Raw genomic sequence first — 25396 nt, forward strand, 5'->3', positions numbered from 1 at the left:
AGACATCAGCATAAAAGCAAACAGACTGCATGCAAAACAACTGTTGCCAAATCCTTTCGTCTTCCTTGTAACAGCTGAAATACGAGTAACGCATTCCTCAGATGTAGAGAAAACATTAGGAGGCTGTAGTTTTGCAGGCAAGAAGACCTTTTATTTTAATCCATTAAAAGAACCCAAGATAGTCAGCAGGTGGCCACATCTATCCATGTTTCATTAAAATCACATAAACCCTAAGTACAAAAGCACCACTGATTATTGCTCTAGAAAAACTGCATGAAAAATTCAAATACGCACAGTAAAAACATCACCATATGCACAAGACTTAATTTCTTAAAGCAAGTGTATGGAATGCTGATCCAATTTTACACATACCTTGCAATATTAAGTTGATATTTATATTACTTGGCAACAATGGGAATTTCTAAAAGCACTGTTATGAGAAGGGAAATGTTCATATACAGTTTAATATGTCAACTATCATAGTCCTAAAAAAATTAGCATTTACAAAATACTTGATAAAAATATTTTTTAAAAGTTGTCCAAGAGGTACATAAAATCAACCCAAAATTTTCATGATATTTCATTCATTCTTGTCACCTACAGATTCAGTTTTCTGAGCCTGTAGAGAAGAAAGAAAGAACCGAATTACTATAGTGAACTGCCCATTGCATGCCTAAATACCCGAACTACCCTTGCTCCTTCCATTTCTTATTTGCAACATCTCAGTTTCAAACCTATGTCCACCTCACATTTACACAATCAGAACAGGTACATTCACACACTTTTCTTGAATTATTGGTCCCACCTTTTCAAGAGTAATACAAGCCTTACCTGTCAGCTTCCATTGTTCATACTGAAAAGCACCACACTACTATCTGTTTCTATGCACTGCACACATGCTGAATGCTCTACCGTACCCTCAACTTTCACTGTTTCAATCTGCCCTTTTACTGACAGTGTGCTGGGTAGGGCACCTCTGGATGTTCAAACACTAACAGTTGAGCGAGAGATGCGAATCTGCAATAACATTATGGGCAATAAAAAGAAGCATTATGAACATGCTATCAATGTCTGAAAGGCTGAATCAAAAAACACTGATTCAATCAGCAGGAGGTATGTGTGTAAAGTACCTCTTCAGCTTTATTTTCACCATTTTCAGATGGTGTAGTACCTTCCTTTGCAGCTTCTTGCTTTTCATCCTTCTTCCCTTTAGCACCTTTGCTGGCCTTTGTTCCAGGTTCCTTCTGACAGGAGATTAAAAACACGGGCATAGACATTGTATGAGTAGCCAGCACCCTACATCTTTAGGAAAAAAAAACACCTTCATATGAACTAAAAAAGCAAATCTTGGCAAGCTGCATATGCTGGACTGAAACAGAAAACCAGTCAAAGACTACCTGGAAAATGTATATCAAAAAAAGTTACACAGAGACTCTCAAAATTTCTGGAAAATGCTGGTGTCTGCTTCTTTATTGGGATACAAAAACTCCTCAGACCATTTTGGTAGAGCTGAGCTGTATTACAGGGAAGTATATACAATATATCTGCATGAACAAATACAATTACAGTATATTGAAAGCTTATTCAGCCAAGCACAAACACCACACTTGGTGTAATAGCACTACATTTTAGCATGAAATATTAAATTAGATTTAAAAAATTAAGCATTTTTGTTGGCTGTTCTTTCGTTAGTTTGATAACATCTGTGATGTTCATTCTGTGTCAGTGAAAGAACCAACCAACACACTAGGGAGGCAAACACTGATACAATTCCATCTGCAGCAATACAAAGCAGAGAATTTATCAAAAGAGGCTATTTTAACAGCTACAGTTTCATTTGGAGATCTGCTCTTAAATGATTTGTATGTTGAAGTCTGCCTTTTTTTTATGCTTCTCTATGTACATATTTATATTTGTGATCTAACGCTAGTAGAGACATATGTTACGAATTTTAAGTACCACGGGATAAAGACGTTATTTAATTGAAAATTTTACATTAGTATTTAAAGTAGCTTTGGTAAACACTGTAGAGATCTTCTACGTGATCATTTGCTCCAAATTCTCCATGCAAAATGGAAATAGTAGCTGTGAACAGGGATATTAAGGCCAGCCTCCTTTCATTAACCACCTCTCCCCAATGATCCCCGTACAGGAGTGGGGCAGTAAACAGGGAGTGCCAGTAATCCTAATCCCAGAGCAGCCTGAATGACTCCTTTCACCCTTCAAAATTACACAGCAGCTATGATGCTTAATTGAGAAGCTTATTGGTGATGAGAGTCCTGACTCTTCACCTACAAAACTATAAGCTAACGAACTGACTTAGAAAACCCGTAATTTGCAAACTTTTAACAACAAAAATTATCTCAAATCCATACCCAGGTCCAGTTGTTTACGAGCAGGTTCAAAGTACACACTTGCTGTTTTCTGTTTAGGAGGCGGAGATGAATATACTCCTCAAAATTTACTCCTTAAATTCAGTTAGTTTGGAAAAACAACCCCAACAGATTACTGTATTAAAAAGCTACCAAGAATAACATTGTAATGGATTTGAATCACCTGAATTGAGCTTCAAATGCCTTTCATGCAGCTTAGGCTGACTCCTTAACACAGAGCTCATTTTACAGTGCATACATGAAGTTACAGAAGCTCCCATATTCCCTTCTTTATTAATACCCCTTTTAAGAGGGAGCAAGATGGACTCAGCAAGACTTTATGAGTAATTTAATTTCATAAATCATAAAGTGCTTGAAGTCACAGAGTTTTGCTTTCACATGCAGACTCTGTATCCTGATACTTGCCACACTGAAATACCCATAAAAGGATTTAAAAAATTTAAGTGTGAGGAGTGTTAGATTCAGTTTCCAGCTTTTCTTTTTTTTTTTTTCTTGACAAAACAATTGCTCTTATTTAACATTCCCCTTGGGCACAAATAAACCTACAGTTTCTGAAGTACATGATCTGTATGCAGGAATCCTGAAAAGGTATTTCAGACACTAATAAGATTTCAACTTGACTGTAACTGGCCTAGAAAAAACAAACCATTCAATTTAAATACATTTAATTTCACCTTTAATTATAATTGTGCATTCTCAGCAACGGCCAGGCTTCAAGAACAGATAAGAGTTTCTCACTGTGAAATGAAGTACTGCCCCTCAAGACAAGGAAACAGGATGGCATTGAATAATCCCAAATCCCACTGTAGAAATTGGTAGGCCTCAGGGACAGCTTACTCACCAAACCTGTACATCCCAGGAAAGGTGTAGGAAAGGTAAAGGTTCTTCTTAAACTATGGAACTCACTACAAACTAACATGGTCTGCATATCAAACAGGCAAGACATTTTGTTTGGGCCAGTAATGAGGCCAGGAAGGGGTGGAACAGAAAGAAAAGAATGATCTGTTTCTTTTCCTGGGGGGTGGGGGGAACAGGGAGCTGCGGGGAGGGCAGGGGAGCCAATGCCTCACAAAAATGCTCTGAACTGAAATCTCTGCAGAACAAAGCAGGAGCACACTTGTTTACCATTGGCTACAATGATGGCATCAAAAAGGAAAGTATTTACCTTGGTGGTTTTCCTTGGTTTGGGTTCAGGTTTTGGCGGAGCAGGTTTCTATAAAACATTTTTAGTTGCACAACGTGTTAGACATATTATCAAAAGCCAGCTAACCACCTCCACACCCCAGCCTCCCCCACCACACACCTTCCCTGACTTCCTGCTCATTAGTCTGCATCTAGAAACAGACTCAGAAACCTTAATGCACAAAGGCACCTCATCACCGTACACACCCATTCTCATGAGCTCACTCATCCATCCAGCAAAGCAATTTGGGGTCACTCTAAGAGTAAACATGGAGATAAGCAGTTACTGTTAAAAGTAATAAAATCAGGTATGTTCTAACAAAGAGGAACTAAAACCAAATACTAGCAGTGGCATCAAATGGTCCTTGAAGGACTGCTCCTTCTCCTTCCTGGAGAAGTAGTTGCTTTTCCACAACTAACATCAGCCTGCAAAATAATACGAGGTCAATACTGCACATAACAGCGTTGCGGTCAGGTGGGGAAATGCATCTTTTGTCAGAAAAAGCTGAAACCTGAAAAACTGAAACCAAGAAAGCACAGTTAACTTCAGCTCTAGAGTTCTTTAATATCCCTCAGCAAGTATAAAAAGTGAATCAAGCCAAATATAACAAACCTGTTTGGTCTGAGAAACCATATGTGCCTAGAAAAGTATATACCAGGAGGTGTTATACATACTTACAGCTGACAATCTTGCTGATCGTCTTGTGGGCTACAGAAAAAGAAAAGAAAAAAAAGGAGAAAACATTTTTATAGGCTTATAGCAAACAGTATCCAAAGCAATATAATACCAGTCATTTCACGGTGGCAGCATAAAATATGCCCCTACCAATATACAACTCTATTGACAAACACAATTCATTTTTTCCTCACCTTGAACAAAATTTTACGGAGAGAGTCATGTGAAAATCAGCAGTAAAAGCTGTTCAGATATTATAACATCTAAATCTCCATATGGTTTAATACCTCCCCATTTTCCAAGTCCCTTGCTGCTCCAAGCTTGACTATCACACAGGACACCGATCCTTTCTCATAAAGACTCAGAATGATGTTTCTATAACCTAGCAGATGCTACTTGTAATAGTGGGCAAAAAATGCCATCTGATCAACAAGAGAATGAAGTTAACATCCTTCCATAGAGGACATCAGAGTGCTAAAATTTCAAAACATGAAGGTAAGTCCTTCCACTTCCTCAGTTCACCACACACTCAATCTGAGAGTCCAGCTGCACAAAGACAGATGCAGGGCAAGGGGGAGAAATTATTTCTTCTATTTAACCAATTCTCAAAAGGAAAGAAAAAAGATACTCTGATTTCTCCCACCTTTCTTTATCACCTCAACACACTTCCTTATTCAATTTTATTTATCTGTTCTTTTCCATAAATTTATTACTGAAGTCTTAGAAATAGTTGTAAGCTCACTAGTTTGTTCACGGTATTTCTGTATTCATTAAAACAGATGAACACATGATCCAGTCACAAAGCATGGTTATCAAGCAGTTAAAGTTTGGTCTGCATCACAAACCTGCCAAAATAAATGGACAACTCAACTGGGACAAATATCCAATGTAACACAGCTTAAAAGGTGAATCAAATGTATCTTCTTAATTACATATTACGCATTTAAATTGAGCTAAGAAAACATGGCTCCACACATCCTGCAACATGAAAAAGCTGCTGTTAATATCTGAAGAATGCAGTAATTTGTATTCATTGAAGCCATTTAAGTATTCTTAGTGGAAAGCAGTGAATAGCTCAGACCTGCATTCATTAAAATAGAAGTCTTGTAAAAAACACCTGAAGATATTTTCAGCTATCAAACATTTATGCTGTAAAATAATGCTGATGCCTGGCATTATTCTACAGGAGGTTAAATAAAGCATTTCACTTGGTCAGGTAATCAAAGAACTCCCAGCTCAAGGTACCTTCTTTTACAAAACTGTTTTCTTAACTGGTTCCAGTGCATTTGGGCACTAGAATATTTTGTTAACAACTATTTGTTTTACAGGATAATATGTTGTTTTAGATAAATTTTCATTCTCTCCCACATTCCCAAACTGTTCTTGTTCCATGACTGGTTTCATAGAAGGCCTGTATTGCCGTAAGAAAGGCAGCATAAACCCCCAGTTCTTTAGAAATGCACAGCGGCCAAATGATTTTAATTCTGATTCAGAGAGTGTAAGTATTTTGTGTTATCTAAGGAGGGAAGTACAGTCAGGTCAGCAAAAGTCACATTTTGATGTCCTTTTGTCCCCCTTCAAGCAACTGTACTAACCCAGAAACTAGCAGCTCGCCCCAACAGTTAGTTTGACACTGGCCCACTAGGAAACTTCTACGGAAAAGCTATGAAATGGAGCAGACACAGAACAACGCTGCACACTTCCCTACTGCCCTAGGTTCTGGCAATCTAAAGCTGTGAACTTTCCAACCTGGGTATTATAAACACATGATGTGGATATTAGTCCCTGAGGGTCATTTTCTCCATAAATTTGTCTAATAACCTAGTGAACCCATTTATACTTTCAGTTTCCAGAACATCCTGTGGCAGCGAGTTCCATTAATAGGATTATGCACTGTGCGGAAAAGAGAAAAAGGAAAACCTTCCCCCTCTGTTGTCTTTCCTTTAAACTTCTCACCTTTTACAAGGTTCCTCTTGTTCTCAGTTTCATGAGTAAGAATTTCCTAACTGCCTTGCTCTGTGTTACTGATGATTTTATCATGCCTCTGTTATATGAAAAATCAAGACAGTCAAGAATCCTAGAAAATCTGGGTGGTTTGTTTTCTTTGGGCTTTTTTGTTTATTTGTTTGGGGTTATTGTTTGTTTGTTTCCATTTCGGTTTCTGGTGGTTTTCTGTTTGCTTTGGTTTGTTTTGGGCCCTCTCCCTTTCCCTCCCACAACCTGCTCTGCATCCTTTGTCCCAATATACTTAGTATCCTTTTAATTCTATCAGGACCCTTATAAGGAAGAGTCAGGAGAACATTTACTAATCCCACATCTGGGAACACAACACACTAATCTTGTGATACACTGATTAATTCACACTCTGTCCTCTAGTATTTTTCCCTATATTCTAGTTACCTTTTGTTTAGAAGAACCAATGTCTTCTAGTAATCACTGATTTCACAATCTCTCCCCTGATGAACAGCCAATTTGGTGACCATCACTCCCCCTGTGTATTCATTTGCATTTCTCCATAATCACTTTCAATTGACGTTTTATCTCCTAGTTATCAGTGATGTAACAGCCTTCTCTATCTCTGGCTTCTGACTAGTCAGAAAGAGAGGAGCAAACTGCAGAGAAAACTTCTGTCCCTCTTCTCCTAGATCACTAATGAACACATTCAGTAGCACAAGCCCAAACACAAATCTGTCCAATAGTCCACTGGTAAGTCTCCTCCATTATAAAAATTAGCTACTTCTCCACTCTTTTCTCACATGTGTATTTGTTACCAGTTCCTAGGAAGATCATCCATTTAATCCATGCTAGTTCAGCTTCTTTAAGAACCCGTTTCGGGAGCCTCATCAAAAAGTGTTCTTTCATGCAAGTAAACTATCAATTGGTATGCTGCCATCCTCAGACCTGTTGACTTCTACAAAGAAATAAAATGCCTGAAAAATGACTTCTCTGCAAAATCTGTCAACTCCCTCATTACACATTTATCCATATACACTTAAAAAACCCCACCCAACCAACCAAAAAACCCCACAAACAAACAACAAAACAAACAAACCCTCCCCTACTTTTGCAAGTTACGACTCCAGGCTTTATTTTCCAGAATCCCTTATGTAAAGTCCTGGGAGCATTTCATCACCTTCAGTTACTCTGGTGCTGAGGCCAAAGCAAGCAGTTTGGCAAATGCTGGGGAATACTGTCTGGTTCTCGCTCACACTCCATTAAAGAACGTCCTCCAGACTCTACACCCATGAGAAACGGCTCTGCTGCGAGAACCTCCCTAAGAATTTTCCACAGCAGGAGTTTCTTTACTGTTTTTCAGCTTCACATTCACCGTGCTGTAGGGTTTGCTCCTTTTCTCATTATTTTCCATCAACACAACACCACCTTTCAAAGCCAATACATTTCCCCAATTTTGCTGTTAAGTCATTCTGGGTTTTTCTGTTTGGTTGTTGGGGGGGGGGGGGGGGCAGAAGGGTAGTGGGGGCTTTTGAAAAACTATATGCGTTTCTGCAAGCCTTTAGCAAGGCATACCACAGAGCCTCTCTGCCACCTGAAACCATTAAACTTTTTTGCTTCTCCTTTTAATAGGCTTTATTTATTTTTTTTAAATCCCTTTCTTGATATCACATCTGACCACAGCAGAGTTTATCTGGACTTACATTCTTGCAAGGATGACGAACCTGAATCTATTATGGCCACAATTACAGAATAGTTCTCCAACAACTGTCTTTTTAACTAGCTCCTCCATACTACGTAGAACCACATACAGCTGATTATTTTTTTTACTGGTCCTATGATTTGTTCCTCCAGAGAGGAGGCAGGTACAGTTCTAACTTCTTTGTCTTTCTAAAGCAATCCTATCCCTTTTACGAAATGCCTGAAAGGGAACCAGAATGTCCATTAACAATGTCCTTGGAGCCCCTCTGATCTCCCTTAACATCCCACTGCCATTTTAATTACTGTGGTCAGATGACATCTGGCACAATTTCTACACTGCATACTTCCCATTTATACATGGCTTCGCAATCCATAAAGGATTCTGCTGTAGTTATTAATACAGTTAATCTAGAGAAATATTAAAGACACATAATAGAAAGCCATTCTACCACTAATGCAACTTAGCTCTCAACCCTGTGTAATTTGTGCTTTGGTGTCACAGCGGCCCCACAAATTTCTGAGTTACTCATTTTATCAATGTCCTCATTTAAAGCCAGACATTCTGAATTGCCCAGACTTAGATTTGCAGCTTTTGTATTTTGGCTCAACTGCCTGTTTTCATAGATGCGAATTAAACATGACTATTTCTCAAGGCTGCTCTTTACATTTTCAGATGCAGACTTCTATGGCTTCTGTGCTTGCCTCTGCTCTCCACGACAACAGGGAGCTCTGACTTCACCCTAGGCACTCTCAAGAACATGCCGGTCTCCCCTCAGATGTTTAGTTCAAAATAATTCAAAAATCTCCTCAGTGCCATCCACAGAGGTCTGATTTTGTCCAGACTGAAGCCACGCTTTCTGTTTATATTCTATCTATTCCAAGAGCAACCAGTTTCTAATCTAATCCTACAACTATTTTCCTCATTCACACACTAAGAGCTATAGGTGTATCTACTGAGACTATTTTACTTTGTTGTCGGGTTTCCCTCCCTCCCCCAGTAGCACCTCACCTTGAATGAAGACTAAGAGCTCTGGTACTTCATTCAGCAGGCCCTCTCCAGAGAGCCTATTTCTGTAAGATTCTTGGTCTTCCTTCCTTACGCTAGCAATCAGATCTCAAATTTTTACGAGAAGGAACTTTTCTGGCTCTTGAAGTTGGGCAGAAAAAAACATTCATTCAGAGCAAAGGAGATTATAACTTTACTATGATTTAGTCAGCCTTTTCATATTTTATGGAAAAGAAACTGATTTGTCTTCTAGAAAGTTCCATAGGAAGACACTGAGATATCAGAATCTATTCCTCTTAGACCTCCTTTTTACTCTGTTTTTTTTCCTGGAGCTTATTGAAAACTTTACTATTGTTTGAAATATTTTGACATTTCCACTGTACCATCTTTCTCTGCCAGACTGAGCAACAACCAACTTCTCAATTCAGGAAGTGTAAAACTTCATTAGACTACTTTTCCCTGTTCAAATATGCTCAAAGATTTAGAAGAAGAGTAATTAATTATTAATCCATTTGAATATTCACCTATTCTTTCAAGGTTCTGATTTAACTTCATCTGGCACAAAAGATAACAGCCTAAGAAAATGAAATCCTCATAATTCCCTACCTGTTTTTTAAATTTGTATTAAGAGCTCTGACAAACTACCAAACTTTACTGCAGAGGTCAAGGTATCACTAGCTGTCTCCTTCCCTTCTGTGACATAAGTTACTGTGCCCTTAAAATAAATTCAGACAAAGAAAACACACAAACGTGTCAGCTGCTCCAGTTTAGAGCCTGGTATCTTAATTCAAGACACCCTTCCACCAGTCACTTAAGCTAAGAATAGTTTTGAAGCAGACGGGCTTAGGTGCGCGCATTAACCTTCTTCTGCCAACCTGCTAGAGATAGAGCAACAGTTGCACGCAGTAACACCTTACACTGTTGCCACAGGATCCAGCAGAGTTTGTCTATCAAAGCCCTAAGTGTTTCTTAAATTTATTTTATGCATTAATAACCTGCATGAATCTCAGTACACCAAAAACAATTTATGCTAGATAAGCTACAAATGCGGTTTACTGTCATTATTCCCTCTGAAAACAGTGGGGCAAGACTGCAGATCTCCACTTAACTACATGCCAAAATGCATTTAAAAAAATAAAATAATAAAGAATACTTGCCTCTTGTTTAGTTACTTTTGCTGCATCCTTGCCTTCAGCACCCTCTGGAGACTGAAAGAAAATATTAAGTCAGTGGTTTTATTACAGACTTAAAAGCAACCATGCAACAGCAAAACAAAGATTATGGTGAAGTCTTCTTTTCATACATTTCAGTAACTTGAAGTCTGGCAAATTTACATTAGTATTTACAAGAAACACTGTACCAAAGTCATTCTAGATTTTCCAACAAGAACACAAGGACTGATCATCACCATGTACATACGTATCATATCATATCACAGATCATCCCTCAGTGGTCCCTCTTGCCAATTAACTAAAGCATCTGCAGGTTCCAGTGGGAGCTACATCTCATCAGCAGTCGGCAGCACAAAAGTATGAACTGGAAATCTGAGGTTTGTTCTATAGGGCTTTTGAAATCTCTGAGAAATTTAACATGTTTCTTCTCAAACATGAACCTAAGTAGTAATGAGATATGATGAACCAAAAAAGCACAGCATTACTGAAATAAGTGAGTTTTTTTACCTCATTTACTCAATTTGCGCCTCAGGTTCACTCAGCTGAAAGCTTTAATGGTATCTTTCCTTCATCTCATCTCCTCCATCAGAACAGCAAAAATCAGTAAAACACCAAGACACCGACAGGAAAGCTAGGGACAAACATATTTCTTCTCAAGAACAAAGTATCAACCCTACTATTTCAAAGATAGCTTTTCAGAGGTACTACAGAAATGTTAGTTAAACCACAGGTATGTGTGTGTAAAATCAAGTTCGTGAGCTGTTGTTTTTGGGGGTTTGCTTGTTGGGGTTATTTGGGGATTTTTGGTTTTGTTGTTTTTACACAACTCAAGATATATTACTTCATGTTTTGCAAATGACTGGGTTCTCACCTAAGAGCAAACGATTCATGGAAAAACAGCGAGCAGCAGCAGTTAGAGGAGAACTACAGCAACGGCATGTGTTTCAAAAAGGCATTTAGCAGGCAGCAGAGAAGACAATTTGCTTGCTGTTTTGTTTTTCAATCAGTAAAGGAGCAGGCTAGCTATCTTTCCCTTTGCCTTTCCATTGCAACCCTAACCCAAACCTCACCCACAGATCTTGATATGGAATGTCTGTTACACAGTTATGGTTTGGAGCAGAATAAAAAAAACGGCTAGTGTGCAGCAGTTGACCACTGCCTTCTCCTGGCACTGGACTCTAACATACTTAGAGAAGGACACCCCCCACCAGAGAATAAAACATGGCTTTGTTACTGTGCGCTCTCCTGACAGAAAGGAAGCATGCCACGACAGCAGCTGGTTTAAAAATCATCGAAGTAGCTAGAAAACAGCAGGCAGTTAAGCAGCACTGCGCAGCACAGAGCAACTCAGAATAGCAACAGTCAGGCATCCAAAATGGAGCCTGGCTGTTCCCTATGCTACTGCAGCCTCACCAGCCACCTACAGGATCGTTTCAGGTTTGCATTCCTAAAAGCCTTTCAGTTACTTAAGAGTCGCTACAGCTTGACGCTGCGATGCAGGGAGCATCAAAAGCCGTAGTTTGTACAACAAAACTAAATAGTTCCATGATGACTGTCAATAACGAAGTCTTGTTTCCTACAGCTTCCCTCTTCAATAACGAAGTCTTGCTTCCTACAGGTTCCCTCTTCAGCTCATGATACGGTGCAGGTTCTGGAGATAGCTTTTCTGTAGCCCACGAATTTATAACACCTGTTTCACATGAATTTTCTCAAGTCTAATAAACTTGCACGGCACCCTTTCCCTGGGGAGGGGGAACTCGAATGGCATCTTTCCTGACCTGAGCACCTATTCATAAGGAAGGTCTCTCCAATTTTATAATCTTTTTTTTTCACAGTGGCGGCGAGGCCCAATTTTTTCAGGGGTAGGGACAGAAAGATGGCATGATTCATTTCCATTGGAAGCCAGGCTAAAAAACACCACCAGAAACTAAATGAAGCTGACACTCCACAATCAGGCTTTTTAAACCTGCTTCCCTTTCAGGAGCTTTGAAACAGGGCTAAATCATCCCAAGATGGCACTGCCACATGCCAATAGCCCTGCAGTAATTGCCCAGGTGCAAATATTCACCCTTCAGTACTGCACAGTTAACATGCAGTAATTTACCCCACTCTCTTCAGAACTAGTAAAAAACAAGTCTCCTACATGATGGACAGGGCAGCCTGATTTGAGATGCCAATGTAATTGCTTGACAACAGATTTTAAATGTTCATGAGGCTAACCACAGGGGGGGGAAATATATTAAAATACTCTTAATGCAACCACAACCACTGTATACTACGATACATTACACAACATACTTCAATTGAGTTAGCTAATTAGCCCAGCATTCCCTCCCAGGTTAGAAAATCCAAGAGCAATTCCAAAGGCCACATAACTTTCCTCTGTGGAGGGACATGCACAGTAATAATCTCAGAAGTGTGAATAAGCAGCAAGGGGTTCTGACATGCTCTCATTTCCATTTCAGACCAGCTTCCTCTTCTCTGCAACCACTACAAGTCCAGGTGTTTGGAGGCTGTGCTCATCCTCCCAGGGCCTTGGCTCCCCACATGCTGGCAGAGCTGCATGGAAGGCCATGTCATGAATAAGGTAATTGATCCAGCTGAAAAACAGTCTGCTGCTTAAACAAATTTATAAATATATATACAAATTATAAATATATAGTCTTCCCCGCTCCAGCAGAACCATTTTACTGCACAGCTGCACAAACAATTGAGCCAGTACAACAGACAAGAATGAAGTGGCACAGGGCAGTTGCAAGCAGCTTGGGACACTTTAAGCCAATAGACACATCAAAAAAATATGTCAGATATGGTTAGAGTGTATTTGTTAAAAGAGGAAGAGAAACTTCCTTTCCTGTCTGCGATCCTGCTTAGACACCCCAGTGAATCCCAGCTGATCTGGATCTTCATGCTAGTTTCTGCAGTACCTTTTACCTCTCTCTAGGGACCAGACAGATTCGTACACAAATGGATTTGTGCCAAGCATAGTTCCCAAAGAAGGTGGCATGCCACAAGCAGCGACTGTCTGCACTAGTGTCTGGAAGTCACAGGACTTTTATGTAGATACCACCAAAACCTTAAAGTACTTGTCTCTAACTCTTCCACAGGAATCCTTCCCCCATCTTTTGTCCTGGTGACAAACTACTGAAGGATCTCTGATTTCAAAGCAACCAAACATACTAAGCAACCCACCCCCTTGCCACGTTTTCCTTGGTGTAATGCTGTGGCTCACCATATTTCACATGACAGCCCACTTACATTTAAACACACCCTGGATACTGTGCCTCACATTGTAAACTAGTCAGGAGCGGTACTATATAAACTGCAAGTTTTGTGCCGCAAAATCAAAGACCAGTGCAAGCGCTGAACTGCTTGAGAAGGTCTCTTCTCCAACCTCAGTAATTCTTCAGCTATACTCTCTCACATGCATGTACTACCCTATAGACCCTTTGTGCCTTAGTGTATGGATACCTACAAGAGACAAGACAGACAAAAAAAAAAAGGCAAACAAAGACACAGATTATGGTGATTTAATTCTCCAATCACAGAGGTACACAGAAAGCAGCTGACTGACTAACTCTAAATATGCTTTTCACATTTAAACTAATAGCAAGTTTTAGGTTCAGATGACCACACATTGTGTTGTAACTCAATTAGCATTACATGTTAGCAATAAGATAGTAAATTAAGCTGTAGCTAAGCTTTGTAAGATCTGTCAGAGCTGCATAACTTTTATACCACAAGATTAACCTGGAAGGTTGCATGCCAGATTCCCTACCAGCAATCAACTCTTTTTTTTTTTTTATGATTTGCTTTTTTCACACCCCTTTTAAAGGACAACCTACAAAAATTAATTTGAGAAGACAGAACAAAACAAAGGAACATGAATACAGTATAGAGAACATTAAAAAAATTATCAAAGCAGTATCAAAATTAAGCTTGTTCGTATACACAGTTCCAGCATTTCACCAGCTGCGAAGTACACAGAAGAACTAGTGCTTCCCTGCACCAGGACAACACTGCAGTATCTGCAATGCCAACACCATTACAGAGCTGTTAAACTGAAAATAGAAAACTAGGTAAATGTTTTAAGGAAGCATTTAATAGTATACACAGGCAAATTTCCTTTTTAAATTGTCCTTAAGGCTGGGTTTACCTGGTAGAGATGCACCACAAAAGAAACTAAAAGCTTCAAGTCTTCTAATCGACCCCCTGCAATATAAGCAGGATGTAATGAGAGTACCATAACAAAGTAGTGAAAGCACCTCCCTGTTCAAGAGATCCAAAGGTACATTTAAACTTGCAGTGACTGGCTTCTGGATAAATATTTTGTGCTTAAATGAATGGATTGTACTATTATAAAGGAGTACATTTAAAAGCATGAAGAATGAGAATACAACTATGCAAGAAGTAACAGTCAGTACAGAAGGTTGCTTATAAAATTAAATAGACCACTCATTCTCTGAAGGATCTTATTACCAGCTGAAACTCAACACCCTGGCTCTGATGGGACAGAAATTAGTCTTTTCATACCCACATTAGTTACAAAAAAAGCAACCAAAACACCCAAACAAAAGAACGAATGAAAAATCAGATGCCAATTTCACCCTAACTACCAGCTTATCAAGTTAGAAAGGCAGAAAGCCTTAACTGTCCTAACACTTGAGCACTCTCCTCCCTTCCTTGCAAGCTGTTCTGTTCCAGCCACATCTCAATACGATGCCTGCAATGGGATTTGCCAGTAGATACTTTCCTGGCTCACTGTTCTAGCTGCCATTTCCACGATGTAATGCTTTGGTCATTCCTACAACAACTTCTGTCACCAAAATACAAGCTTGCAACAAAACCACAGCGCAAGAAGAGAACACATATCAAATCCTAAGCTTTTTCCAGGTTTACTGCACCATTTTTCTTTTTTCTGCCCTCATTTCCCTTTGAGTAGGACTCTACATTAGACTAAATTTAATACAATAAATTGTTTCCTTATGCATGCTAGAATTTCTAATTATTTGTCTTCAGAGCACTTCTGAACTTTGTGCCTGTTCATAAATGTAATTAAAATGCTGTTTATTTCTGGGTTTAGATTAATGAAGACTACATACTGACTAATTTAACATCAGCCAACTCCTACAACACCCTTCTAACCACTGTTTCCACATTTATCTCCTTCAGCATCTTACCATTAACCTTTGTTTATAGCTAGTTCTTTCATCTGTTTTCAGCGGATAAAACAGCGCTCACTGCCAAGCCAAGAACTTTACAAGTAAAGTTAATTTACTCTAATAAATGCTTTAAGAAATCAGGTATTCTTCCTACTACACCTGTTCATTTCTTTTTTCTACCTAGAGCCTGATCCTGGACAGGGAAAAAAACTTGCTTGCCACCAAATAAAAAAAAAAGTAATTCTGACAAAACTACAAGTGAAGTACATAATAAATCTTGTTAGGGATGGATTCTTTAAATACCCAACCAAAGTGATACCTGTCTTGCTCTCTTAAAAAAAAATCCATTAGAAAAACCCAAACAAAAAGTCCTGCTTTTTATTCTTTGAGTATATTTTAATCTTTTTGTTGAGAACTATTACAATGAAGTATTATACAATATGTCATTTTTAGATTTAAATCCCTCCATCTTACATCTATTAAGAGTAGAATATTTAATTTTCTAATTCTTTTGGGGAGAATGTCAAGATCATAAACCTCTGAAAAGACAAGTGGTACTTAAAATCTTAAATATAATGAAGACCATAAATATCCCCTGGTATTAATATACAATTAGGGGGAAAAAACATCAGGGAAAAGTCTCCATTCTTGGTAAGAGATTCAAGCCAAAGAGTGACTGGTTGATATGCACTGCATTTTCAAAGAATATATAAGAAAATAAAAAAAACAAACATTCTTGTTCTAAGCAAAATCATTAGGTTTAGGAAATGCATTTTATTATATTCCTTAATTCTTAAGAGGTAGCTTCTGTGAGCAATTCCAGGCAAGCCAGAAACCCAGTCAGGCCTTGGGTACTTCTAGATATTCAAAACCAGGGAAAATAAATGCTTTTCCAGAAGAGGAAATTCCTTCACTGTAGATTTGAGGTTTTGGTATTCCCACTGAAAAAAAAGGTCAAAGATTGACCAATATAATTTAAAATTCATTTGTATTTGTTGGGATATTTTGTAAGTCTCACAAATGGTTTGGTTTTTATTTTTCCTTCCAAGTTTGTTTTCCCTGTAGTCAGATTTTTTAATGTGACATCTTCTACCTATAGCAGAGTGAAGAAGTACCAGCAATTTCTAGAGGCTCTGATTAAAACAACAAAGAAAACAAAACAAAAACAAAACAAAACCCACAATCTCCAACACACACACACACACCAGCATTGTAATTTAAAAGTAAACAGTTCCTTTTTCAGCAAGTAATCAGCTGTATTTTGAAAAATACAGATCAGCCATGGGAGCAGTGAGCACAGCGCATTTGAAATTGCTCGGTTTCCTCTTACACCAAACGTAAGAATTCAGCTAGGTAGTAAGTAAATTCTTGTCCCAATATTTGCTTAATCATTTTACTGCCACCATAAAATAAAAAACACAGATTCAAAGAATATGATGGATGAAATCCAATCCCTAATAACATCATTTCTTTGACCTTTCAAAGCTGATTAACTCATCTAAGTCAACATACACAGGCAGTTTTTAAAATCTTAAAGATGAGGCTCCAAAATCTGCATCTAAATTGAACTGATCAGATCTGCAAAGCAAAGCCAGCACAAAGTGCATCTGAAAAAAAAAACAGTAATAAAGAAAAATATCTACTTAAAGATTCAGCAACCATTTTCAGTAACAATCAATTCCTGAGAATAGCCACCTCTGACAATGAACATCATATTCTGAATGACTGAAAAAGGGTGTACAATTCTCCCCCTCCTAGAGGACATAACTGTGATAAAACCACAATAATCTAGAAAGGAACCTTTTTGTTGTTTCAGCTAACTGGTGCTACAGGACGTCAGACCTCTGAGACGGTGATAGCAGGTCCACAACTACGAGGTAGGTACCAAAGGCACAAACTGATACAATGCCTTAGGTACACTGACCTTTTACAGCCCGGTAATAATTTCAGCTGTGGTTAACAGCAGTATTGCTCTACTACAACAGCCAGAATAGAGGGCTTCATAGAAACCTAAAAACAGTTTCAAGAGAAAAGAAAAATAAAATGTCTCCAGGAGGGTGCAGGTAGGATAAGGAAGAAATGATGCAGGATGTTTTCATACTACAAACACAGCACCAACACCTCTCCTCAGCTCTACTTGACAGAAATGAAACACTGCAGAGGTAAAAATGTCATTAGACAGCTGATTGCCAACTATAGAAGCACTGTCTACTACTACCACACTCAGGTAGCATTAGGACAACAGAGAAAGCTAGGTGGCAAAAGCAAAACCACCCAACAGTCCCAACAAAGCCCATGTTGATGAGAACATACACAATTTTTTGTTTTCTGCAGACCAATCCCAACAGTCTCAGGGAACGCAGCATTTTGTATTTGCAGCTTTCACTGTTCCCAAGTACACCCACTGTTTACTGCAGGAAGACAGGAGCTGTATCTCCAAGTTGCAGGTGTAATTAACTGAAAATTGGCAATTTCCAAAGACGCCAAAGGGGAAAAAAAAAAACAAAACACAAGGACTCCTCCCTCCCCAAGAGTCCAAGGACTCAATCTTACTGACCACTAAGTTGTTCCGATTATTCTAATTAATTTCTCCCTAAGTTAAAGACAACCAAAGAAGGTCTGGCTAAGGCTGATAAATGCCTGACTGCTGCTAAGAGTTCTGCCCTTCCTCATCTAATCATTCCTGCCCATAAACCAGCTTAAGTCTTTGTGCCAAGATACAGGAAACTAGATCAGCAGACATATCTGGCCAAAAACTACCTCAAACATGCACAATCTCCCACAGACTAAATCAGAGTAAGAACAGGAATGAGTATCTGGAATTGCTTCTTTTGGCCTGTACATGCCATCTTGAAATATCTGTTTGACTATTGTCCAAACTGTGAGTCTCACACTGCCAATTTTGCCAACAAAATTGGTATAAAAGCATCTTACTTCTGCATACAGCCAATTGTCCATTCCCAGCCTACCCCCTTCTAACAGGTTACCACAAAATCATTGTGTCACTGTGCAACATGTCTAAATTGGAACAGTAAAATGATCCAGGATTTAAATAAAGAAAAAAATAATCAAAAGCATGTCCAAACTTGTTAAGTAAGCAACTGTTAAGAGGATCATGGCCTAAAATGTAAGTCCAGCAGATGAAAACACCTTTTTGGCTACTGGACCATGGGATAAAACATTGTGTGTGCTGGTTTTGGCTGGGATAGAGTGCAGCTAAAGAACAGAAAATAGATGGTGGCCATTACGATCCTACAAAGTGCTAATTTCCAAGAAGAATTTCTGGTTTACTTTTTGCACAAAACACAATACAGCAATCATGTCAAGCAAAATTCAACTTCATATAGTTTCTCTCAAACTACAATACACCTTGGACCATACCAGGCCTATTCACAGCTATTGCTTGGGTATAAAACAGCACAGAAAGAGAAGTTTTTCAAGTAACGCAGAAGAAAAGCAGCCTTAAACTAGATAGCTTATACCTGCTACATCCCATTTACACACAGGACTTCTTTATTTTTCAAACTTAACAATACTGATACTCTAGAATACAAAATAATATTACCACCCTTGCTGTGTTAAACTATTGTATATAAAAAGATTACCTGCACCTGGTTAGTTATGAACTCAGAGGTGATGACTTACAAAGTAGATTGTACTACTGGCTACACCTCATCAGGTATCACGCTTTAATTCACCCAAGGACCACTAAGGATGATTTTTAATTGGCAATTCACTGAGAGTTGCCCATTAATGAAGTCTAATTGTATTTCAGTGTGGTCTAAGACAAAAATTTATATACACTGTCACAAATTGCTAATGAATGGGTCAAATTTTTTACAGACTCATATAAAGCAATCAGAAATATTTTAGATCTATAAATCCTTGGTGAATGAACTTTTCATCTCCATAACCCTAAAAAGCAGACTTCAGGTTAGAGATAATGACATAGTTTTAGCTATGACTATCTTCAATATAAAACATGGACGAATAATTCTGCATGTAATTTAACAGCCCTGTAAGTATCATTTAATGCAACATGGCATAGCAACATTTCCCAAGAATGATTTTCCTTTGTGCCACTCAATACTGCTACACTGTATTACATCCAAGTGTACCACGCACAGATAAAAATCTGTGATCTTCTCTACTTAATCTTTCTGTGAAAGATGTAGATCCTTTGAGTCAGTCTGGTCACAACAGATACTTGGTGTAGGCCACCTAAGCAGTCTGCAATTGCTTTAAATACGTCGAGGTTTAAAATTCTTAATAGTTACAAATTCATTACAAGTGGTACAATTTCTAAAATCGGTGAGAAAACTTCCTCTTCTCTTGTAGCAGACTTCTGCAATCTTTTAAGTTGCTCAGGCACCTCTTCGTTGTGCTTGAATGTTAAGTGCATGTTTACAAAGCAATCATTTTACCTGTCCCTGCATAGGATGTTGAAGGTAGAAGCCCACATGAAGGCTCTGCTGGTAGGTTAGGCAGGAGTCTGTCAAATTCAGGGGTACCTCAGCAATGCAGATGCAAAGAAGGCTATCTTTGGCTGTTGCCTACCCTGTTTTCCAGTAGTAACTAAGTGGTCTAGGATTGATCTAATAGGAAAAGTGGAAAAAGATCTACCTTTTCATAGCTCTGACTTCTGCTCTTAGTCTTCAGTTGCACAAGGAGAAAGGAGGAAGCAGTAAGCAGTTAGCATGAAACATGGGGAGTTCAAGCAAAAGTCTAGAAGGAGAAGTGGAACAAAACAGGAGTGGGGAGAGGGCAGCAGCCAACACATACGGATCTTGTACTGAGCCCCTTTACCCTACTAATCACCTCCAGATGATGAAATAAAATACAGAACCTCTCCTATTTCTGCATCCCACTGCTACCAATGTGTGGTTAGTTGTGTTCTGGGCAAAACTGAAGTGTGCCTCTGCCACAGAGAGCTTCCAACCCTAGTAATGAAACAAGTTGTTAAGAAGGCGAGTGTCCTCACAACATCACTGGAACTGCTCTCCTGCCAAGTAGCTTCAAAATGAAGATAACCACTATGTTACACGTGGTACGTTGAACTGACACAGACTGATACACAGCTTAAGTATTAAAACATGGAAATGCACATGAAATGCAGCTGAACAGCACTTCAGTGTACTTCATACTCCTGCACCATGAACACAAACTCACCTGCTACTCTTTGCACAAGATCTACACCTCATTCTACAGACCAAAGAGCAACAGCGAACATTGAGAGCCACAGCAAACAGAACTGTCATCTGCAGAACCCTCAGCTTCATTAGTTAATTGGTATTTGATCACATACAAGTTGCTCCAACAAAATTTTAGAGAACTGGTCACTACTGCAAGTTCCTCTACGTACACACCACAAAGCAAGACAGCAGATTTGGAGAAGTAATAATAAATGCACCACTTGAGTGCAGAAGGTGCTTGGTAGGGAAACGGGGCACAGAAGTAAATGGCCAAGCTGTTGGAATGGTTCCTTCATCTTGGATTCTCAGCTTAAGATGTCTGTCCAGATTTTTTACCCCTCCATCAGTGAATGAGGAACAACATTTATCTTTGAGTATTCATAACACTTCAGAAACGCAACTCAAACATGTAGAAGAATTTCACAAAGAGAATTGAGTTCAGGTCAAGAAAAAAAAGGAAAAGTAGAATTTAACAGCTCTAGGTTTGTAAATGTAAGGATATGTGTTTAACTCCAAGGACTAGAAAACACATTGACTGACCTTACTAGTTGTTTTGCCAACCAGGTAAGAGTCCCACTAAAAAAATCTAGCATGTGATCATGTAACTAAATGCACCATGATAGGACAACTCTGAAATATTGCACCTTCTAACTTCCACTACAGAAGCAGCATTCCGAACAAAATACTTAGAGGGTTTGTTTTTCTGTAGTAAATATAACTAACTAGTGTCTCAGACTTTAAAGAAAATGAATTTGCATAACAGAACAGGAACCTGCCACAGATGTTCTCCATTACATTTTCACAGCATCAACTGTATTGCAGAAACTAACATTCCTGACTACAAAGAAGTGTTGAATAGCCTACAGAAATGGCTAATTGAACCATATTTTTATTTGCTCTGAAGCAACAGCAATATTTAAAGATATTACAAAAACCAACAAAACTTGGAAAAGTTACATTTAGTCCTCACATCTGATTCAACTCCAAGTGTTTTCAGAACAATGTGTCAGGTGTAGGCTGTGTTTCACAGCATCAGATTAATGAACAAGTTGGGTCATTTTGGAGTGCAACCCCAACTAAGAGGCTCCCCAACCAGTACTGAACAAATTACCACTCAATCCGTTAAGGTCCCTCAGAGATGATGCACATTCTACTTAAAGGGCTAAGTACCAGTCATCTTGATGATGACCACATTAAAGCTGATGTATGTATGCTTATAAAGACAGGCGTCTGTGACCGTACCACGATCCTCCTCACCATCAGGTATGGAATGGACCTTCATCCTTTTATGGCTGACATCGAGACAGTTTTGTTTGGGCCGTTTCAAGGTCAAGGTGTTTTCCAACATGACCCAAGAGTTAATTTGAGCAAGCGACAAAACAAAACACCTCAATTCATTCCATTGCTATCAATACCACAACAAGCATTCTGGTTTATCCCACACTGTCATGCCATTCTTCTTGTGAAAGGCCACATTCACACAACATATTATTACACCAGATAAAGGATGCAGTAATCTGACAGGAGTCCAGAGTTCAACACCTTTTTGTTTTAGCACAGTATTTAACACCATCTCAACACACATGAAGTTTTTCCTTTTCCCCACAACCCTCAAGCAATGAGTAACAACATCCCAATACCTGGGGCTGCAGCCCTCTAGACATGGGGAGACAGCACTATATTTTTTTGTTCATAATACTAATAATAAGGCCAGGGACTCAGCAACTGACTTTTGGTTACATGGAGATGAAAAAAAAAGAAAAAGAAAAATCAGACATGAAAAGAAAATCGAAGAGAAAGGACCAGCCAGTTTAGATAACCAAGGCATCCATAAAAACAGGTACAGGTGGATTTGTGCCCTTTCTGCAATATGATTTATTTATTTACCTCCATAACTGTCAAGATTTCTCATTTTGACTTTTGAAGTTTATTTCCTTATAAAACTTTAAGTGTTAGAAGGGTTTATATAAGTTAGAAATTTTAACAGAAGAACTGACTAGGCACTGCATGTGATGGTTTTGTCTCCATGTGGAAGCTGACTGGTGTAATCATTCAGCTATCACTGCATGATTATCTTCTCACCCTGTGGATGTTTTTCTGGAGCAAAAATTGACTACTGTAGAATACTTGGGGCAATTTCACTTTTTCTCAAAAAGCAAAGCCATTAATAACACACGTTTCCTGGAACCAGTGTTACCCAAAACCCATAATTCACGTATAATCTTTTTAATTTAAACATTTACCTGTACAATGCTAAGGAAATTAAAACTGTACCATTAAAATTCACTTCCATTGCTCTGATCCCATATGCAATGTTTTTATTACCTTTTTATAATCTTTCTAGAAAGAAGACTCATTTGTGTGGACTTACTACTCCAAGATCATTTCTCTTGTTAAACATTTCACAACAGACCACAAAAAACCTACAAGAGTGACTTTAATTCTACCCCCTCTTACGCAGGCCAGCCTGAAATGTTATCCACAGCGTAAGAACGCAAAAGGGCAAAGGAAACAGGATTGGAAGTTTCAGAAGTTGTGGACAGTCCAATGGGCACATGCTGATTTTCAACTTTTCTGTGATGATAAGCAACGGTGCTAAAACAGCAGAAACACTACCTGAGGCCTACATGAGGGTGCAATGACAGAAGAGCAAGAGGAAAAGCATTCCATAACTCCAAGCCCAACTGTCCCAATAAACACAGTCAGCCCCACAGCTGTATCCATTTTCAGGACTAGAATCACGTTCTTAACAATGAATTAAATAATTCAGCAGTGTACTCGACAATTTGACACTTGGACACCTCTCATGAAGAATAACGAAAGGACAACAGCTGAACAGAGCTCCCTGGAAGCCATTATAACTTTATTAAAGTGATGAATTAGGGTGTATTAGGAGGTCACAGGTGACATTTGGGAAATCCCCCAAAACACAAACTGCTTTGCTTTGGTTGACCTAGTTACAATTAAATGACCGCAGCTATGATTTTTTGGCACTGCGTGTATCAGTGCCAAGCCCCTTGCTGTCCTCACTCGGCGCCTGCAGAAGGCAAGGCGGCGAGTTTCTGACGAGGATCCCCTCCAGCGGGGCCTCCCGCGGGTGCGCACCCCGAGGGCCGGGCGCTCGCCCCTCCGCCGCTCGCCAGGAAGGGGGCCAGCTGCCGCCGCCCGCCCTCAGCCTGCCTTCTGCCGGACCGCAACCGCTGCCCGCGGCCACGACGCCGCGCAGCGAAGAGAGTGACAGAAAAGCCACCAAACCCCACCACAGCGAGCCCGGCTGCCGAAGGGCCGCGCCTAAGTTTCTCCTGTCCCTTCGGTCTCACAACCGGCCCCCCCCGGCAGCTCCCTCCCGAGACGGCCGTCCGCCCTGAGATGCCCGCAGCGCGGAAAACGGACAGCGACAGGGAGACACCGGCCATGGCCCTTCACCCTCGTCGTTGGGCTCCCGGCCCGGCGGGGAGGCGGCGGGGGCCGCGCGCGCCCCCTCAGGAGGCGCCTCCCCGCCCCCGGGGGCCCTGCCTGGTTGGGCGCCGGAGTTGGTACATACGGGTCTGCCGCGGGAGGCGAGGAGAAGGGTGTAGTTTGTTTTAAACATGGCTTGCCTCTCCCTCCTCCCTTCTACCCTCGGAGCCATCACCCGGGTACGGCGAGAGGTGGCCGCAGCAAAATCCAGCCGCCCCGGGGTGGGGGCTGCCCCTTCCCCGCCGCTCCCCCCCTCCGCGGAGTTTGCAAGCAGGAAACTCCGCCCGCCGGGGGCCAGGGGCGAAGCCGCAGCTGCTGCAGCGCTTCTCCCCAGTGGCGGAGGGAGAGGAGGGGGGCCTGGAGTTGTGATCGCGCCTTCACTCCCCGGGGACGGGGGCGATGCAGCCCCGCGCGGCACTGGGAAAGTAAACAGGGGGCGGCAGTGCTGGGAGGGGTGGAGGGGGCTTGCAACAGGCAGCAAAATACCCGTGTGAGGGAGCAATCCGCGAGCCACGGCACGGCACAGCGGCGGCGGAGCAGCGGGCGTCCCCGGCCCCCAGCGCGCAGCTCACCCACCGGCTCTGCCCGGGGGAGACGCGGAGGCAGGACCCATTACACGCCCGAGGCGCCTTACCTTTCTCTTCGGCATAATGTCCCTGCTCCGGGCCGCGAAAGTAAAGCGACGAAAGAAGCTCCGGCTGAAGCGTGGATCCGCCCGGTGGCAGTGGCGGCAGCGGCGGCGGCACCGGCGTCGCTAGTGCCCGCAGCTGTGCCCGCGCCCGGTGCCCGCCGCGCCGCCCTGCCGCCCCCGGCGCCCCGGCAGCCCCCACCGCCAGCGCCCGCCTCGCCGACGAGGCGGGCAGAGCTGGGCAGCCCCGGCTCCTGATTGGCTCCCCAGCTGCATGGCGCCCCCCCTCTCCGGCGGGAGCGGGCTAATCAGGGGCAGCCCGTACGGGTCAGAGGCCGGCGCGCGGGGACGGTTGGGGCTAGCCCCGGGCTCTGAAGGGAGCGTGAGGCAGGGCTGTTGGCCGTTATCGCTCAGCGGCCGCCGGGCTCGTTCGGGAGCGGATGGCGAGGCGGACCGGAGAGGTCTGGGCGCATGAAGCTAGTTGCGTGCGGAGAGCGGCATCTGCCCGAAAAGGCTACGCTGCTCGTTGTACAGGTGAACGATTTCAACCTCTTTAACTTTCCCTTCATTTTCTCCTCCTCGACTGAAATCTGTATTCTTTCCTCATCGTGGGTGTTCTCCCTTCTTAAGCCCGGGGGGCTTATTTTGCTGTGCAAATCCAATCACCCTCCAGTCCTTAAGATGTAAGGATGCTGGGGTTTATTCCAAGTCTCCTCTTTACACAACTTGCTAAGTCACTGGCAAGGCAAAACGGTGCTGAGAGAAACACTCCATTGTAAGGTGGTATAATCAGTTCCTCAATTGAAGTTCAAATGCCAGCAAATCCCCCCCCTTGTTTTGTATGTGTGTGTGTGTTTTTATTAAGATTTTTC

General features: G+C 41.0%; 1 protein-coding gene and 1 long non-coding RNA gene across 3 annotated transcripts in view; one reads left to right on the plus strand and one right to left on the minus strand.

Annotated features, from left to right (window-relative positions):
- Window positions 1-625: 625 nt before the first annotated feature.
- HMGN3 (high mobility group nucleosomal binding domain 3) lies at window positions 626-24732 on the minus strand. Its single transcript, XM_062608249.1, is given in 6 exon segments — window positions 626-1017; window positions 1131-1244; window positions 3559-3606; window positions 4255-4284; window positions 10069-10119; window positions 24531-24732. Coding segments are annotated over 6 exon segments (441 nt in total). The 5' UTR covers window positions 24546-24732; the 3' UTR covers window positions 626-834.
- Window positions 24733-24943: 211 nt separating this feature from the next.
- Window positions 24944-25396, plus strand: part of LOC134158391 (uncharacterized) — a 40089-nt gene continuing 39636 nt past the window's right edge. For both annotated transcript variants that reach the window (XR_009962750.1, XR_009962749.1), the window contains exon 1: window positions 24944-25058. This is a non-coding gene — a long non-coding RNA (uncharacterized LOC134158391). The remainder of the gene's footprint in view (window positions 25059-25396) is intronic.

The sequence above is a fragment of the Pezoporus occidentalis genome, unplaced genomic scaffold, assembly GCF_034315485.1.
Source record: "Pezoporus occidentalis ecotype Australia unplaced genomic scaffold, CSIRO_AGI_Poc_V1 ctg13, whole genome shotgun sequence".
In the NCBI taxonomy this organism is placed as follows: Eukaryota; Metazoa; Chordata; class Aves; order Psittaciformes; family Psittacidae; genus Pezoporus; species Pezoporus occidentalis.